The sequence below is a fragment of the Hippocampus guttulatus genome, chromosome 9 (genome assembly GCF_054856545.1).
Source record: "Hippocampus guttulatus isolate MCC_2025c chromosome 9, RoL_Hgut_1.0, whole genome shotgun sequence".
NCBI lineage: Eukaryota > Metazoa > Chordata > Actinopteri > Syngnathiformes > Syngnathidae > Hippocampus > Hippocampus guttulatus.
The window spans coordinates 15088192-15105970 of record NC_141269.1 but is presented as its reverse complement, the minus strand read 5'-3'; the positions used below and the strand labels follow the sequence as shown (position 1 = coordinate 15105970).

General features: G+C 41.6%; 3 protein-coding genes across 5 annotated transcripts; 2 read left to right on the top strand and 1 right to left on the bottom strand.

Moving 5' to 3' along the window:
• Positions 1-1174: 1174 nt before the first annotated feature.
• On the top strand, positions 1175-7830 carry LOC147200516 (glutaryl-CoA dehydrogenase, mitochondrial-like). 3 transcript variants are annotated; one of them, XM_086120180.1, is made up of 12 exons: positions 1175-1276; positions 1501-1616; positions 1723-1755; positions 1862-2002; positions 3190-3252; positions 3327-3497; positions 3581-3710; positions 4522-4738; positions 4924-5027; positions 6189-6314; positions 6389-6549; positions 7003-7830. In XM_086120180.1, exons 2-12 carry the CDS (start codon positions 1508-1510, stop codon positions 7074-7076), a joined length of 1329 nt encoding a protein of 442 aa, XP_085976306.1. In that variant the 5' UTR covers positions 1175-1276; positions 1501-1507; the 3' UTR covers positions 7077-7830. The 3 variants fall into 3 exon arrangements, with proteins under 3 accessions (XP_085976306.1, XP_085976307.1, XP_085976305.1); XM_086120181.1 differs by having other exon boundaries at positions 1189-1276; positions 1507-1616; XM_086120179.1 differs by having other exon boundaries at positions 1199-1276; positions 1461-1616.
• syce2 (synaptonemal complex central element protein 2) lies at positions 7541-9987 on the bottom strand. The gene is made up of 4 exons (XM_086120183.1): positions 9333-9987; positions 9132-9184; positions 8151-8265; positions 7541-8061 (listed from the first exon to the last, which is right to left on the bottom strand). Exons 1-4 carry the CDS (start codon positions 9405-9407, stop codon positions 7852-7854), a joined length of 453 nt encoding a protein of 150 aa, XP_085976309.1. The 5' UTR covers positions 9408-9987; the 3' UTR covers positions 7541-7851.
• A 1309-nt stretch (positions 9988-11296) lies between these two features.
• LOC147200514 (uncharacterized) lies at positions 11297-17686 on the top strand. Its single transcript, XM_086120182.1, has 2 exons — positions 11297-12191; positions 15721-17686. The coding sequence occupies exons 1-2, from the start codon at positions 11972-11974 to the stop codon at positions 15999-16001; spliced, it is 501 nt and encodes a 166-aa protein (XP_085976308.1). The 5' UTR covers positions 11297-11971; the 3' UTR covers positions 16002-17686.
• Positions 17687-17779: the final 93 nt, after the last annotated feature.

The window sequence follows — 17779 nt, the reverse complement described above, 5'->3', positions numbered from 1 at the left end:
TCCTCATATAAAAGTGCTGGTCAAGATTATCACTCTAAAACAAACATCATCCAATATAATACAATACAGCTTTATTTATATAGCGCTTTCACAACAGCTGCAGCTATGACAAAGCGCTTTACAGAACATTTAAAATTTAAAAGCTATTCACTTTCACGTGTAATGTGTGTTCAGAGAATCCATACATAAATAAAACAACATTTCTCCCCTTCAGTGCACTTCTTCTATTTTTGTGGAACATGTAAATAGCATATGATATACATCAGATAACATGTAAACAGTTCCGGGGTGATCCCAAGGCCCTTCTTCAGCTTTCTCGCAACTCATACTGTGATGTGTTCAGGGATGGCTACCACGACAGAGACCATCCATTTTACAGCCAGATGGAAGATGCATACCTGTCAACTTGTACGTTTTCCCCGTATCTTATACGTTTTTTTTATCATTTCAAATCATTTACGGCATATTACAACTTTTATACGGGGGAAAAACAATTGTGAACCGATCTCACAAAGACCATTTTGGCTCAAATCCAGATCGTCTTACCTGCTGGTAGCCAACGACAACGCCGTCGTCGATCGCTACGATTGTCAAGACAAACCAGCAAAAGTAATCCTCAATCGTTTATTTTTTTTCATCGCTGCATACGGTCAATTGGTAAAGCATGATGTGCGCATGCGCGGTAAACTATCGTAAGGGTTTTTGTTGCTTTGTAAGGGGAATCGTAATCATTTATGAGGGCAGCTATTAGCCGAGGTTGACAGGTATGTAAATGACCCACTCGGACTTCATCCATTCCCTTTGGATCGTGGTGGAACTCCTGCCGGAGGTGCGAGTTGAAACTCCATCTGATAGTGGACTCTGCCAAATGTTTCCAGCGGACAATCACACTATGTTGGGGTCCGACGGGCCGAACTGGGACATTCCCCCACCATGGAAGCCAACACACCACCGTGTGGTGATCGGCTGACTGCTCCGCCCTTCTCTTCACCCGAATTTCCAAGATCAGATGTCTGATTAAACAACCACAAGTCAAAGTCAAACATTCCTAGCAGGTGCAATAAGACCGAAAAGATTTAGCTTTTTGAATTACTGGAGGGGCACCAAAAAACAGCCAATGAGCACCGAGGACGTAGAGCCACGCCCTCCATTTTGCCAAGGACGTGACGCGCGAGTGACGTAACACAAAGCGAACCATTACTTAACAACAAGCGTCTGGGACAAAAACTCATGAGAACATTGTAGCTGATAAACGCGCCGAGAAGAAAACGGTCAGGTAAAGTGAGAACAGTCGCTGTCACATTAGTAGCAGAATTCGCTTCAAATCGTTGCACGGAGACTTTTAAAGTACTTAGTTGCGCTTGACAGCACTCTTTACACAATAGGCTTCCTATCACATGCATGCTTTCCTCAGACCGTTTGTGCGTTTCTAATGAGATGATTGTATTTTAATTTCTCAGGATGCACTGGTTGGATGACTATGAGTTTGTTTTTCACTAGGCGCAGTATGGCTTTGAGAAGTGTTACTCGTCTGCTGTCCGGCACCCCAAAATGTGCAGCTGTCAATGTGTGCCGAGCCCACAGTACAACTGCTACTGCCCCCCTCAAAGTTAATGGTAAAGTTGGCTCTTTTTCGAAGAATTGAAGAAATGCTTGGCAAAAAATAAAATAAAAATGCATTGGACACGTTTAAGGTGAGGTATTTATATATGTTAACAATAGATGCTGAAGAAGTCAGAAAGGCTGCCAAGAGAGGTAAGTACGTAACATTTGAAGTTTAACCTACCGTGCTCATTACATGTTCTGTTACCACGTGTGACAGTGACATAACCTCTGTCTGTGGATATGTTTTGACCCTCAGCCAAGGTGCCATTCAACTGGCGAGACGCTCTGGACTTGGAAGGTCAGCTGACAGAAGAGGAGGTGATGATCCGGGACTCGTTCCGTGACTACTGCCAAGAAAAACTCATGTCCCGTATCGTGATGGCCAACAGACATGAACGTGAGGAAAAACACACATCCTAAAAGAATCCAAAATGTGCATTTTCTCAAAAAACAAAACAATTCCTGTTGTCTGTAGAACATTAGTAGCTAGTTATAAGATACACTGTACTACTATGCTGCCTGCTGGTCACCACTCGTCGTGTTGGCTCACCCCTGTCTGCAAGTCACTTCAATAGTGCAACTGTTAAACTCAAAGCCTGCAGATCAACTCTGGCTCTTGGAATTTGACGTGCCCTGTGAAATCTTGCCACTTGTGGTCAAAATTAATTATCACACAAATAATTTTCAAAAATCAAATGCAGGAGACAGTGATGTAATTACGCTTGGCCGATAATTAGGCATCCCATACAGAACGTATTCAGGACAAGAAGTGTATTGCCATGCGCTCTACAGTAATAAATGCAGTGCAGCTCAGCTTCTGGCTAGCTGACGTCATGGCTACGATATGGTTTTGGGAGAATGTCGTGCTTGTCAGAAATGGAATCTTACAAACGTGTATGTCAGTGAAGTGTTGGGGAGGGAAAAAAGTAGCGCTATAGAAACTTTTGTCACCGTTTAAAATGCCTCCAAAGGCTTTTAGAGAAGGCAAAAGCAAGAAGAAATGCCATTGGCGGTAGCATAATAATTCAGCAGTTAACACTGAACAGTTGCACCCTTCATTTCATAAAAAGAAGACTATGAGTTGAAGTTGTGCTTCCCTAAAAAAGAATGAATATTTCATGTTTCATTTTAAATTTCGATTAAATGTGTACAGGTTTGCACAACAGATCGGACATCTTTTTTTTTTAAACATTTTTTGGTTCCATTACTGCACTGAATTTGAACCAAAAGTACTATTTACTAAATTGTGATTTCTGATATGCAAAAAAGAAAAAAGACAACTTTGTGATGATACTTTGTGGTTTCATTTCTATATCCACTCGGAATGTGTGGTTTGCCTCTCAACATAACAGCGGAAATCGCTTTGTTGTCATGGAAGAAGAAATGCCGAGCTTCTTATGCAAATCAGATGATCTGTTAGGTTCTGTGATTAAAGACTTGGTTGTTCAATTTCAGACTTGATGGCTGGCAGGCGCTCCTACAAAATCAGCAACTGTTCAATTTTCCTTATGTCCCTCTTAGCATCATCACAATCATTCGATCAGCGTTAACCTGATTGTTTCTATTTCTCCCAACATTTTACAGATTTCCACCGCGAGATTGTCTCCGAGATGGGAGAGTTGGGCGTCCTAGGCCCCACTATTAAAGGTAGAGAAAATGATCGAGCTCACGTGTACCCGTTCGTTCCTTTGTCCACATTCGTTCCATTGTTCCTTCTGCAGGTTACGGCTGTGCGGGAACAAGTTATGTGGCATACGGCTTGATTGCCAGAGAGGTTGAAAGGGTGGACAGCGGCTATCGCTCAGTCATGAGCGTACAGTCCTCACTGGTCATGCATCCCATCAACGCATATGGCACAGAAGCTCAGAAAGAGAAATACCTACCCAGGCTTGGTAAGGATTGTGTGGATAAATAACATGCATTATAAAACTATTCTGACCTCTGCGTATTGCGTGTGTGTGTGTGTATATTCCAGCTCGTGGAGAAATCCTGGGCTGTTTTGGCTTGACCGAGCCGAACCACGGCAGCGATCCCAGCAGTATGGAGACCAAGGCCACGTACAATCCATCCAGTGGGACCTTCTCTATCAGCGGAGCCAAAACCTGGTGGGTTGATCGAGACATACACTCACCAGCCGCAGCAGTTGCACGTGCATAATCAAACGAGATCAATACAAGATTTTATTTTTAGCTTCTATGAATTGTGGACGGCGGCCTGGTAGTCCAGTGGTTAGCACGTCGACTTCACAGTGCAGAGGTACCGGGTTCGATTCCAGCTCCGGCCTCCCTGTGTGGAGTTTGCATGTTTTCCCCGGGCCTGCGTGGATTTTCTCCGGGTCCTCCGGTTTCCTCCCACATTCCAAAAAACATGCATGGCAGGCTGATTGAACACTCCAAATTGTCCCTAGGTGTGATTTTGGCCATGTGTTCGTCTCTGTGTGCCCTGAGATTGGCTGGCAAACGGTTCAGGGTGTCCCCCGCCTACTGCCCGAAGACAGCTGGGATAGGCTCCAGCACCCCCCGCGACCCTAGTGAGGATCAAGTGGTTCGGAAAATGAATGAATGAATGAATGAATTGTGGACATGTTGGATGTCGATAGCTTGACATGTCAGTGCAGTCAGTCTTTTCCTCTTAAGTTAGTCTAAAGTTTGAATTCAGCTGGCCTTATTATTCAAACCATGAGCTGATACAGCCGTCGAGTGGTAATTTACTGTATGTGATATTTGTGTGGTGGAATCTAGCAACAGTTGCTGGGACATTTCGTTTCACAAGGCTGTCCTCAATGACACAATCTCATGCCTTCATAAAGATCTGAATGCACTGAATTGATTGACAGGAGACCTCGTGTGAATGTTGTGCAACGTTTCAATGCTAATGGGTAGTTACTGCAAAAGGGATTCTCTCTCCTCTTGTTAGGATCACCAATTCCCCTGCTGCAGACATCGCGGTGGTCTGGGCAAAGTGCGAAGATGGCAAGGTGCGCGGCTTCATCCTTGAGCGCGGAATGAAAGGTTTGGCGACTCCGAAGATTGAGGGCAAGTTCTCTCTGAGGGCCTCCGCTACTGGCATGATTTTAATGGACGAAGTGGAAGTTCCTGAAGAGAACCTTTTACCAAATGTCTCTGGTCTTGCTGTAAGTACTTCTTCTCATCTGCTAAGTGAGGTTATCTCCAAAACGGAGTTCATGTCATTTTCTTTTCACAATGCTATGCTCAGTTAACGCCACAATCTATTGCCTTTATCAAGATCGTATTGCATTGAAATTCCTAATGAAATAGCCAGTGACGATTCGTCTTTGTTGGGCGCCCTTGTCACCAGGGTCCCTTCGGCTGCCTCAACAACGCTCGGTATGGCATCGCCTGGGGAGCTCTTGGAGCGGCGGAATTCTGTTTCCATGCAGCTAGACAATACACTTTGGACAGGTACTTGCTGCCCCTCCATGTGCACAATAACTACGGTACTTGTAGTTTACGCATTCCACTTGAATGACATTCATTTAACCTTCGAAATTGATCGTAATGCTAAACAGCGTTGGTTCCCTTGAAAGACTCTCTCTAGTATCAGTCATTTGTCAGTGGAGTCCACTGGAGATATTTTGTGTGTGTTTATAAACAGGATTCTAAATTAACACTTTTGAACACCAGCCAATCTGGCTGGTGACTTTCTAAAGTTACCAGTTAATCAAAATTTCCATTAGCCTTTAAAAAAGAAAAGAAATACACTTCAGAACTGCAGTTTTTAAAACCCCTCAGGCTAGTTCTGTTCATTTCCCGCACTGGTTCCACTCTATAGACTGTAGTGTACTAAACAGGCATTTTAGTGTGGTTCCTGCAGTTTTTTTCCCCCAAGATGGCGCCCAAGTAGGCAGCCGTCAGCAAGTGCTCTTCAAGAGCCTTTCTTTTTTTTGTTGATTTTTTTTGTTTGTTTGTTTTGTCACATGGTGTGACGTCATGTGGACCTGATGTGGATTGCTTTCAACGTTTTTTGGCCACGACATTCGTCAAAGGAGAAGAATCTGTGCTTGGTGGTTGCTCCTTCTCGGCAGCATGCGTGTACCAGCACTGATTTTAATTGGGAGGAATGTCGGCACCATTTGCCTGTCGGTGCTGGACAGCCGGGGGGGGCTTGTTTTTTGCGCCGGCAATGGGCTGCACTTTTCACAGCCCCGTTTTGTTCAGTGGAGATGTCGGCGCTGTTGGACAGTCTGCTTTGGTGAGGCTGGATGGCTGGCTGCTGAAGTTGAGGATGAGGAGAGAAGAGCGTCGGCACAGACCACCGATGCGTATTTGGAACTGAGAGTCGCCGCTTGGAATTGAAACGGATTTACATGGGACAGGATAATATATATAATATATAACATATAATACAATACATAAATCAGGATGTATTGTATTGTTTTTGAGCATTTGTAGTTGAATAATTTTTTCTGCTTATTGTTGTCTGTTATGTTTCTTGAAACCACAGCTAAGGCTGAAAACTGTATTCCAAAGTGGTACGATTTGATAGACAAATTCATAGGCCTTTTTTGTCTTTCATCACTCTTAGCGTTATTAGAATGGGAAATATTTCTGTGCTGCAATCAGAATACAGTTTGGGGTGCCACTGGCGAGGAATCAGCTGATGCAGAAGAAGATGGCTGACATGTTGACAGAGATCACCATTGGCCTGCAGTCGTGTTTATCCTTGGGAAGACTTATTGATGACAAGAAGTAAGTACTTGATCATACGTCAAGCTATTTTTTGAAGGCTCTTTCCAATGATGCTCTTGTTCTTGTCTGAATAGAGCAGCTCCAGAAATGATTTCCATGCTGAAGAGGAATAGCTGTGGCAAAGCTTTAGATGTTGCAAGACAAGCCCGGGACATGTTGGGAGGCAACGGAATTGCTGATGAATACCACATCATCCGTCATGTCCTGAACCTAGAGGCTGTGAACACCTACGAAGGTGAGTCACTAATTAATAACACCACATACAAAGTGGCTCCGTTAAGTAGCGCATACATGTTCCTCAAATGGATGGATCCTCTTTCCCTCAGAAAGAAAAAGCAGGTTGTATGATGAATGATGGTCACTTTACCTTGTGGGGATGAGCGGTCCACTTCTTGCCGAGGCAGCTAAACAGCATTTTGCTCCATGATGCCGAGCGGCTTCACATTATTCTGCCCAGTCTTCCATTTCGCCAGTCGTTTCACTTGACATTATATGTACACATGTTGCTTTCTGGGGTTGATTAAACAAGCCCGCCCACAGCCATGATGAGGAAATTTGGGACCGTACTATCGTATTAACTGCAGCGATGCCCATCCGTTGCTCGAGATCAGCAGTGTGTTTTTGGACTGCATGCTTATGCTCTGCTGTGAAAAACATTGGAGTGGAATTCTGCTTTGTCTTTTGCCAGGAACCCATGACATCCACGCCTTGATCCTGGGCAGAGCTATTACTGGACTCCAATCGTTTACAGTTGAAAAGTAAAGTTTTCAGAGGATTTTTGGGTGTGTAAACTACAGGCCTTTATGGCCATCTTAGCAATTGCTTTGGTTTGTGGGATAATATTACAAATAGAGTGTCCAAAAAGTGACTAGGGTGGTGGGTGGTAGTAGCAGGCCTTCCTCTGCACAGTTGGTCAAGAACAGATCCTGATGAGAAAAGTGCCTTGGGTACTATAAACTAGTCTGTGCACTGGAGCAGTGTGACAGCCAACAAGCTTCTTAAACTGGCCTTGAACTGCAGATGGTCAAAACCTCTTGAGGGGCAGCAATATCGCAACGCTGCTCCAATGTCAATTAGTGAGCCATGTAAAACGGATTAGAGAAACTGCAAAGAATAAGATGTCAAACGCTGATGGCCTCACATCTGATGAAATGATACCTGAATGGAAATGGACAACAAGGAAGTGTATACTCTATAACTGTACAAAAATAATGTCACACTGTAAATTAAGAGCTGCTTTTGTGTTGTTTTAATACAACTTTAAATAATGCACAATGAGGGTCGTTGAGATGTTCCACATGAAAACCATTGAAACTGGTCTCCTCAATGGTGTCAACGTTACTCTTTGAACGCAACGGAACTGCTTACACAATACTTTTAATGAAATAGAAACTGCAAATAGGGCAAACAAGCTTTGTGTGCTCTTTGACTTAAAGACTGAAATCCAAACTATTGTTCCAAGTCTATGATGCCATCAGTAAATGATAACCTCTGAAAAGTGGAGGAAAGAACTCGACTCTGTGAACTTGAATGCAATCTAGTCTGTCACAGGTTCTGCTGTGCCGCTGACAGCGAGGCCATCTTGAAGGCTGGCCAGCACTTGGCTGGCTTCCAGGAGCTCCCTGTGGAGCTTGGTGCACATCTCTAGCACATCGGTCAACTCCAGCAGCTTCACATGCATGTCGCTGCTGTTCTCTTCATAGACCTTGTACAAGTCCTGCTTCATTTGCTGGCACACCTCCGTCACCTTTGGCAGGCCGCAGGGGCGGGGTTCTCATTAGGTTTGCAGGTCAACTACAAAAGCTGTGGACATTATTATTATTTAAAAAGGGCTACCTTTTCTACAAGACTCTGCTGAAAGCTTTCAATTTCTTTTTGGTCACTGGTGCGGCGGTCGTGAATCTTCTCGACCAGCTCCTGCACTCTTCTGCTGATGTCGTTGGGGCTGCAACTACCGGTACAACAGCAATCAGAGACTCAATGAGGCTAAGTACACAGAAGATATTTTTTGCCGTAGGTGAGGGCATGTCCCCTTTTGTTTATCCATCTTTTTTATATGTATATGATTCCACAAAGCAAAACGCACAACTTTAAAAATGCAGCTCTTCTTAACAGCAGAGCAGACGGTGGCATAGAAGTTCTTTTTTTCATTGATGTACAGTAAATACACTTCCAGTAAAAGGTTTTCCCTTTGTTAATTTGAAATTCATTGAGTTTAGTGGATAAGTATACTCAGATGGCTAAGGCACAATGAAACACACCATTTAAGTTACAAAGTTCCTTAAATTGTGGAATCAACATGCAAATCAAAGGTAAAGTAAAGCGGAACACAACTGGAATTTTATCTACAAATGTTAAACAACTCTCCACAAATTCCTTCTCTATTCTGACCTAGCAACTCAAATGACTTGAAGAGCTTGACTTTAAATTTTTTGAAAAACTGTAGAAATTGGGTCGTTAAAATTAGCGTTCATGTAAAATAAGCAGGTTGGAAAGAAATCTGACGCATAAAAATTCAAGGTGGGTCTTCATCTGCAATCACTGATCAAAATCTGTGATATGCCTTTCACACTGTCTATATTTCACCAGCAATTCCTGGCTACACAGAGGGCACTATATAGGAGACAGCTACTGTAATACCATAACAGCACTACAAAATAGCTCGCTAAAAATAGGGCAACATCTAGTGGTGATGGGTGTAATTCTGAACAGAGTATTTTTCATTTACCAATATCCCAATATAATAATTGGGGACTTGGGAATGACTGAACGATTCCTAACTGAGCGGAGCTGAAAGGTGCCTGTACAGTACAGTACCTGGAAGTCTCGTCGGTGTCATCCCTGCTCAAACAGGCCTGTGGGTCTTCGACCTGTAGTTACCAGAGACAGTGACTGCACAGCTACGAAGATATGAAACCAGCAACACTGTCTACAGTCCAACTCAATCATGGCTACCGAGTTGTACTACTGATACTTGAATAATAATTTAAACGAAAAAAATGTAACGTGATATTCTACCATTCCTGGGTCCTCATCGCGTTCTTTGTTCTGGTTGGAATGGGAGATGGGTGTTTCTTCAAAGAAAAAGTCCATTCTGGTTCCTCAGACTGTCGTGCTCCTTTGCAGTTCAAAGTATGTTTCTGGACTATCGGATGCTATATGCTATATAGCTCAAGCTTTCGTTTCAAACGTGTACTACTGAAAGAACACGTTTGACGTGGAAACATACAACATATACAATTAATCTATAAAGAAATTAAAGATTATCACGCAAGTGCTAATACCTACGTGTTTATAATGGCACTGAATCCAAAATTATTACTTGGGTGCTAGCTTCCAATGTACATACCAGTCGTTTCTGCTGCTTTCGTCGAAACACATTTTTAACGAATCATATGGGGTTACATTGAGAAAAGAAAAAACCCCCAGAACTTTTATTTCTGATCCTAATACAAGGCTGTAGCTGTTCATGGTCCCAATGTGCAGTTTGATATATATTCTATGAATCTAAAATTAAAAAACAAATACAGCCCTGCCGGGGGGAAGCATTGAGAAATAGACGCTTTTTAATCAGTAATTATTTTCATAATTCATAATGTCTTTCATTCTTTAACTTGTGCTTTTATTTTAGAAAGCAATTCTCACAATGCTTATTTTCCAACATGTTACGGAACAAAACAGTAACTGAATAATAATTTATTTTCTGCACTGTCAATTTGAAATAATTTCCTGTTTGTTTTTTTAAATAAAATTATGTACATTAAAACATGGATTTATTGACTGATTGATCGATTAAACAATCAACAGATTAATCCATTAATGTTATTCGTTTTCATCGTCTCGCCCCTGTCCAACTCTTGCCTTCCAATTTAATTAATAGATTGCAATTGTACTTTTTGGCCTGTAGATAGCAATGTTTGCCAGAGTTTTTTTACGTGGAAAGACACTGGTTTTCACATTGTCTACATTTCATCAAAGTGTAGTCAAACCTCAAACCTGCACTATTTGCCACCTTTGAGCGTATCGGCGTTCATTTCGCACGCTGTTCCCATATTTTGAGGTCGTCTCGGTGCGGTTCGCCGTAGGTCTGAATACAAGGCACTGCTGACCCGCACCAAATGCAGGATGCGAGCGACGTTTTAGGATCGACAAGCCACCGTAGCCCGGCATCGTGGAAAATACAACTGTAGCCCGTATGGAATGGTGATCATACGTCATCGTTTTTCGTTTATCAGCGCCGCTGCCAGCGTGGTGTGGCTAAAAGCAGTGTACGCTTTCACAAACCATGCATTGAAGTTAAGTAAGCAAGTATAACTTTTTTGTCAAATGTACTGTATGTGCAACATAACATACAGTACAGATGAAATTTCTTCCCTCTCAAAACAACATGCAACAACAGAATGCGGTGCTCCTGGCACCAAAAGTATTTTGCAGCTCTAATAAAAGCATAAATATGCACTCAAAATGCACTCGTTTCCATTCATTGACGGCGTGGACGTTAATATACAGCATACCTGTCAACTTTTCGGAGCGCCAACCTGTATAAACTACCAAAAAAATCTTTATAAAGAGCAAAAAATCCTTATAACACACCAAAGCATTTTATATGTCAAAATAACGGCAGAAAAAAACCCACGAAATTTTCAATGATATTTATTGTACATGTAGATCTCCATAATACAACGTCTGGTTAATGTCTAATCATCATTCTACTTAGTGGCATTACTGTGTTCAGAGTTGTATTCCCGCGTTACTTTTTTCACCACCTCCAAATGCTGACCCATCGGCTCGAAGTTACAGCATCCATTCATAATTACTTTGCACTGCATTAATGCTGTCAGTGTTTCTGGTGCAAGCGATTTTCGGAGATTTGTTTCCTTGTAGAATTTGCTTGTACACAACCATAGTATGCAATTAATACTCTGCTGTTTTCGACTAGGAACCACGTGATTTACTGGAAAGTTACCGGAAATGAAAGCATTCGAGTAGACTGGCACCATTCTGGGCAAAAGCAAACGGAACTACCTGTTAGGGGAAATTTTCAGAATCCGTATGATTTGTGCGATACGGCCATATACGTAAGATTCACCACAAAATCCGTATGAACTATGGCTAAACCGTATGAGTTGACAGGTATGATACAGTCATATTATTATTTTCTGATTTGTTCACAATGCAGACACATTCTGTCTGTGATGTATAAAGTGGGCTAATCTGTGTCGTCTGGAATGTTAAAGGGGAGAGGGATTTGCTAACTGGCAATCTAATCCCGTCCTTCCTCTCAATCTCGCTCACTGTGTGCGCGCCCCGCGCGCATTTGCGTGTGTGCGAGTGTGTGTTTTACAGTCTGCAGTTTGGATTATTCCAGTGAAGAGAACGCACGAGTCAGAAAAAGAATATCTAATGTATATTCTTTTTGGTACAGGATAATGCATTAATGAAAAAATATTGTAAAATAGCATCTAATAACAATTGATGCAAAAAAAAAAACATTTTGGAAAAGTGGGTTTAATTTTGCTATGTTGGATTTCAACCTTGACTAACATTTGAAACCACACATCACCACCCACATCCACCTCAAGGCAGGTATGCATCACATGTAAAACTAAATTGGAATTTGTTGAAGGACTTCAACGCCTCTGGGACACTCTGGGAATATGGACAGCTTTCACAATACAGAAGAAGAAGAGAGACATTCCTTCCAATATTTGGTCCAGAATGTGGACCCACTGTATGAGGAATACAAGCCTCCTTCAAGGGACCTCATCCAGCTACCCAAATCAGTTTTTTACGTGTTTGTTGCCGCTGTGGTTGTGGTCGCTGTGGCTTATGCTATTGTGGGCCATCTCATCAAAGACCTCCTGCTGGATATCACAGGTAATATACCTCACCCAATTTCCGAAAATTCTCACAATGACATCCAGTTTAGTTTTAAGCACCTCCGTCCGTGTTGGACTCCAACGTAACTGTTTGGGCCTGGTGCAAAAGTTTTTGTTTGCTTGTTTTGTTTTCTCCTGCCTCTAAGAAGCAAATATCAAGGGGACAAAACTGTTATTTTGGGTTCCTCTTAATGATAAGCCATTGTACATCCTGATATTGTAGTAAGGTAGTATTGTAGTAAGGTTCGCATCACTGAGCAGTTGAGAAGAAATAAATCAAAGTAATTAAAGGACTATCTATATATGTATTTATTTAAATCATTTACTTTAGTTTAAATAAATAAATAAATAAAAAGAAGAAAGTACACCCTGAAATCTAATTAAGTGCAAAAGTACACGTACATTTTTACTTTCAATGACAGGTATGTACAAAACTTTTTTTTTTTTGGTAACCTGGCACAACAACAACAACAACAACAAAAATTCTGTGCACAAAATAGTTTGTGACTTGTAATCAGTTGCATAGTGTTTACTAGCGCATAGTGACAAGGAAAAAAAAGACAACTGATGACGGGTTCCGCGTGAGCGTAAAAAATTAACACAACAAAATTGTTTCAGCATCAAACAATTGTCTTCAATAAGGTCACAGATGAAGAATATCTTGCGTCACTGAATTTTTTTGTCGTTACTGTTAATGCTGGTTCCTGTTCCCCATGCTGCTGTTTTTCCTGGGTTTTTTTTTCCTGCCTTTGTCCTCAAGATCCCAATAAATCAGTCAAGCAAAATCTCCACTGCGGTGTATTTTACTGAACCTCCTGACTACCAGGAAAAAAAATGTTGTCCAATCACATTTATTTTAAAATTCCCCAATCTATGTGAAGTAATTGGAATACTGCAAAAGAAATTTTTGAAATTTTTATTTTTGTTTTTAAGCTTTGATGTGTCTTCTACAGTGGACATCGGAACCCAATACAGGGGAAACGGAACTTCATTGTGAAACAGTTCGTCTAACAAAAATATCAAAAAGTCAACTTGACAAAGTGTTCAACATAAACATAACTGCCCATCATCTCTTTTCTTTTGTTTCACTTTTGCTTCTATTATGCTTATTTGGTCTTATACTTCAAAAAGCAATTCCCTTTCTTAGAAACACAAAAGAAAAGCTTATCGCCTATGATCTTGCAGTCCTTTGGAACCCTGTTATTCATGAGGATTCCAGTCGCTGTCAGTCCTTTTGTCACCAGGGTGTCGAGGAGGCTGATTGTTGTAAAGTACCCATCAAAGAACAGGTGGGTGCCTTGGGGAACAGACTCTGTCAATTGAAGAACAGCTTGTTCCCCGGAGCCCTTTCCTCCTGTGGCTGTGAACCTTGTCTTGCCTTGGTAGACCACAAAATCCAAAACGAGACCAGTTGGTGCAGCCAAGACAAATACCTTCAGTCCAGTTGGGTTTGGTTTGCCCAGTACATACTGGCGCACTGGGCATCGACCAGTAAAAGGAACCATTTGCTCATCAATGCACAATTTTCTTGTTCTTGGCAGACTCAGACATCCTTGCCTTACTTTTGCTCAAGAGGGGCCTGATTCTCCACAAGAGATCACTTGTTTTTTCTTCATCTGAAACATCAAGGTCGTTGACGAGCTTGATGGAGTTTCTCAATTTGTAAAACTAATTTCTGGTCATGGATTCTGCCACCGTTTCTACTCTAGTACTTCAGGCCCAATACATTTGAATGTTTGTATATTCTAGACAGCACATGTAAATAGAATTCCCAAAGAATGTCTTCAGTTCTTCAGGTGTGGTATTTAACGTTGCTCCAGACACAAGTACTTCATGCTGACTTGTGTAAAGGGCCATTTCTTCAAACACAGAGTCATCAATGTATTGCTTAAAATAATCCACCGCGGTCCAGTTATGGTGTGTCATGGCAGCATCTTATCTTCATCAGATAACTCAATGTCTGAGTTTCCATCAACAATGCACAGTAAAATTCCCTCTGCTTCTGAGAATGACTCTCTTTCTTGTCATTTGCCTAACTCAAATTATCCTCAAAAGGAGGATAGTTCAAGCGTGGGGTTTTTTCTCCCCCTCTCCCTGCCTTGTTTCTTTCTGACTTTCGGGTTGAGTGAACGCTGGCGCGTTTTGGCTGCCGCTGCTCAACCCGTATTGTTTTGTGTTTTTTGTTATTGTAAAGTGTCCTTGGGTTTCTTGAAAGGTGCTTATAAATAAAATGTATTATTATTATTATTATTTGGGGAAAAAAAAGCTAAATGGACGATATAACTTCAAATGTCCACTACAGAGGACATTTTTTAAACACTTGAATACGAGGCTCAAATACACTTAAACTAACTCAAACAAGACTTTAACGTGATCATAAGAGCCTTTCAATAAAATGCCAGCAGCATTTCAAGACAAAATGTATTTGATAAAAAGTATTAAACACTTACTTTTCCTCCTCGCCATAAAAAGTGCTTGCACTGAAGGAAACCATTTTCCTCTACTGTGAAGTCAAGGTAACAAAGCCCCACCCCCTACAAATTTGGTATCATTGGAAAGCACCGAATGTCCTCTTTAGAGCACAAAGGAGTTAATGCAATTGGATGCACTGGTTCGGAGATACTTAGGTTTACACATGTTCTCTACAGAGGACAAATTTGAACTACTGGTAGTCAGGACGGTATGTCTACTCAAAGTCTGTTTAACATTATGTCATCATCGGTGAAGATTGAAAAAAATCACAAGCCTATTGTGACAAAAAAGAAGAAGTAAAAAGTAAAGATACTTATTTTGAAATTTAGGGACTAAAAGTCATCAGAAAAAGAAATACTCGTGTACATGTACACAAATAATCTGTCCAAGTACATTAAATGAGTTACTGTACGTCATTACTTCCAACATCATATATGGGGCCTGTGGTTGACTGAAGACCAGTCCAGGTTGTAATCTGACTTTTGCTTAAAATCAGCTGCAATTGGCTCCAGATTTTTTAAAAAATGCCTAACTACGCATGAGCGTGGATTTTTTTCTCCCCCTCTCCCTCCCTTGTGGTTTCTTTCTGCCTTCCGGGTTGAGTGAGCGCTGGCGCGTTTTGGCTGCCGCTGCTCAACCTGTATTGTTTTGTGTTTTTTGTTATTGTAAAGTGTCCTTGGGTGTCTTGAAAGGCGCTTATAAATCAAATGTATTATTATTATTATTATTACTAACCTGAGCAAAATAAGGGGTGTAGAAAAATGGATGGATGAATGGATATTTAACCTTTTTTCTACAGTCAAATATATAATTCTGCATTCCACTAAAAGTATGCCACACTGCCATTGTACCCTGAGATCTCCGTTCGTGTTTAGTATTTTCTTTCATTTCTTTTGTGGTCCTTACCACTTGAAAGGATGAGAATACAAGACGTTTTGGTGGCCTACTACGACTCACATTAAATTCAGTAAACCGTAGATAGCGGATCCACTATTTAATATTCAGTGCCAATCATGGTTATCTTTCATCACCTGCCATTTGCCATCGATCCACAGACTGTTTGCTGGGTCCAGTCGATGAGGAAGTGAAAAAAGATGGCGTGACAGAGGGGGTCAGCCCTCTCCAAATGCCTCCTGCCCTCGTCCACTCACACCCCAACGCCTTCCACGTGTGGGACCAGGATGACGTCATCATCCCCATGACACCTTCTTCAGAGACGCCATTGACCAGCCCGCTCATGGGGGTCATTCCATACATACCCTCCTTCTTTCCCACTAGCCTTTCTAGTGGCAGCCCGTCCTACAATCAGCCAATCCCAAAAGAGAGTGATGCCTGACGGAATGTCTTTCCAGCCTTTTCTGCGATGCTGGAGCCTTTTTGTGACTGTCCATCAACTACACTGTTTATCTCAGTGATTTCCAACTGGTGGGTCGAGACCAAAAACTGGGTCGCAGGCCTATTTTGGGTGTATTCGTGTATTCTTATTTTCAATTTTTGGGACAGTCTAAAACACTTTATGAAAGTGTAAAAAAGATTACCGTTGCTTCATATCAGAAAACTGTGATCAGTCAAAATGGATGTGGACATTTGTACTTATGCCTACTTCAACCTCTAATGATGATCGCCTCAAGATTTTTGATTTGATGATTAACAGCAGTTTTGTGGCATTAAGTGATGTTAAGCTTTTCCTTTATAATGAATGCCCATCGGGAGGAGAAGGCTTCATCTCCATAAAATCCCAAATACTGTACTGGAGAGAGTGTTCGATTATTTTTGAAAGGTTGAACAGAGCATGAGTAGAGATGGCAAGCGATATTCTTTTGCAGTGCACCAAACTAATTTTAAAAAGCTTTTGCAAGTTTAATATATGTTTTTGTATGCATGTGTTGTCAGAGGCTAATTTGAAACAAAAGGGTGTTTTTTATTCTCCATAACGTCTACGAAAGTGGGTCGCAATATGCAACGAAAGTAAAATGCGGGTCCCAGAATGACAGCGGTTGAGAAAGACTGCTTTTTGGCAATTAAGCGGTGATAGCGTGTTAGCTCCTTGCAAACCACATCAAGAGCCCCGGAATACAGAGACACTGAGGATTTTTTCATTTTTCCGAGGATCATATTGGCACCTTATTGTGTTCTGCTGGAGGATAAATTGGACAAAAGACAGCTTGTCTGTCGACCGGAAAATATTTGCCCCAGAAAACAGCTCACCGCTTTATTTAGATCATAACTGCAATTCTTTCTCAAAATTGCACACCAATGGACAATTCAGTGTCCAATCAGTCGACCATGCATGTTTTTGGGATGAGGGAGAAAACCGGAGTACCCGGTGTTAAGGAAATATTCCGCAAGAAGTAGTAGTAGAACATTGTTGAGGAATTTCATCTTGCTATGAGAACTATTGACACTAGTCTCTGTCCTGAACATCTGCTGAAGTACTTAAAACAAAGAATGTAGTGTGAAGTTTAGGTCCTATTTTCACTTGGTTAATTAACAGCCCCCGAGGGTTTTCCTGCCTCCACCACCTCGTATAAATCCCTGAAGGCTGTCAAGTGCCCTCAAAGAGGAACCCTAATCTCAAGATCTGTGACCAACAGCAGTGGTCTATACTTCGTCATCATTTCAAGGTCGAACTTTGCTTGACCTTCTTTGTCTCTAGTTTTTGCTTAGGTAGGTTTAATGGTTATGGTGTTGTTCCTCTCTGCTAGTTGTGTTTGTTCAGGCACTTGAGAGAAACAATGTAGAATGCTGTTAAAGGTATTTTCTGCTCGCTGTGTTTACAATCACCTTTAGTGCCCTCGAACCCCACCGCTCCCAACTTCTTCCAGCCACGCCGGGTTAGATGACATGTTACTTTCTTTGTTTCAGGGATTTGCATGAGAGGCGTACCTCCCCGCCTCTCATTATCATATTGTCTCTATATAATCTCATGAATGTGTTTCTTTGGGGCTTCCGAAAGAAATCTGAAACTCTCGGAAGCCCAAATCGATTTGTGCTGTGCTGTGATAAACTGAAAAAGTACGACGTGGTGTTTGGTCTTTATTCCACCTTACAGAGGTATAAAAGGACTTGTGTCCAAGGAGAGCAAGGAGCAAACGAAAAGCTGACTCTCCTCAA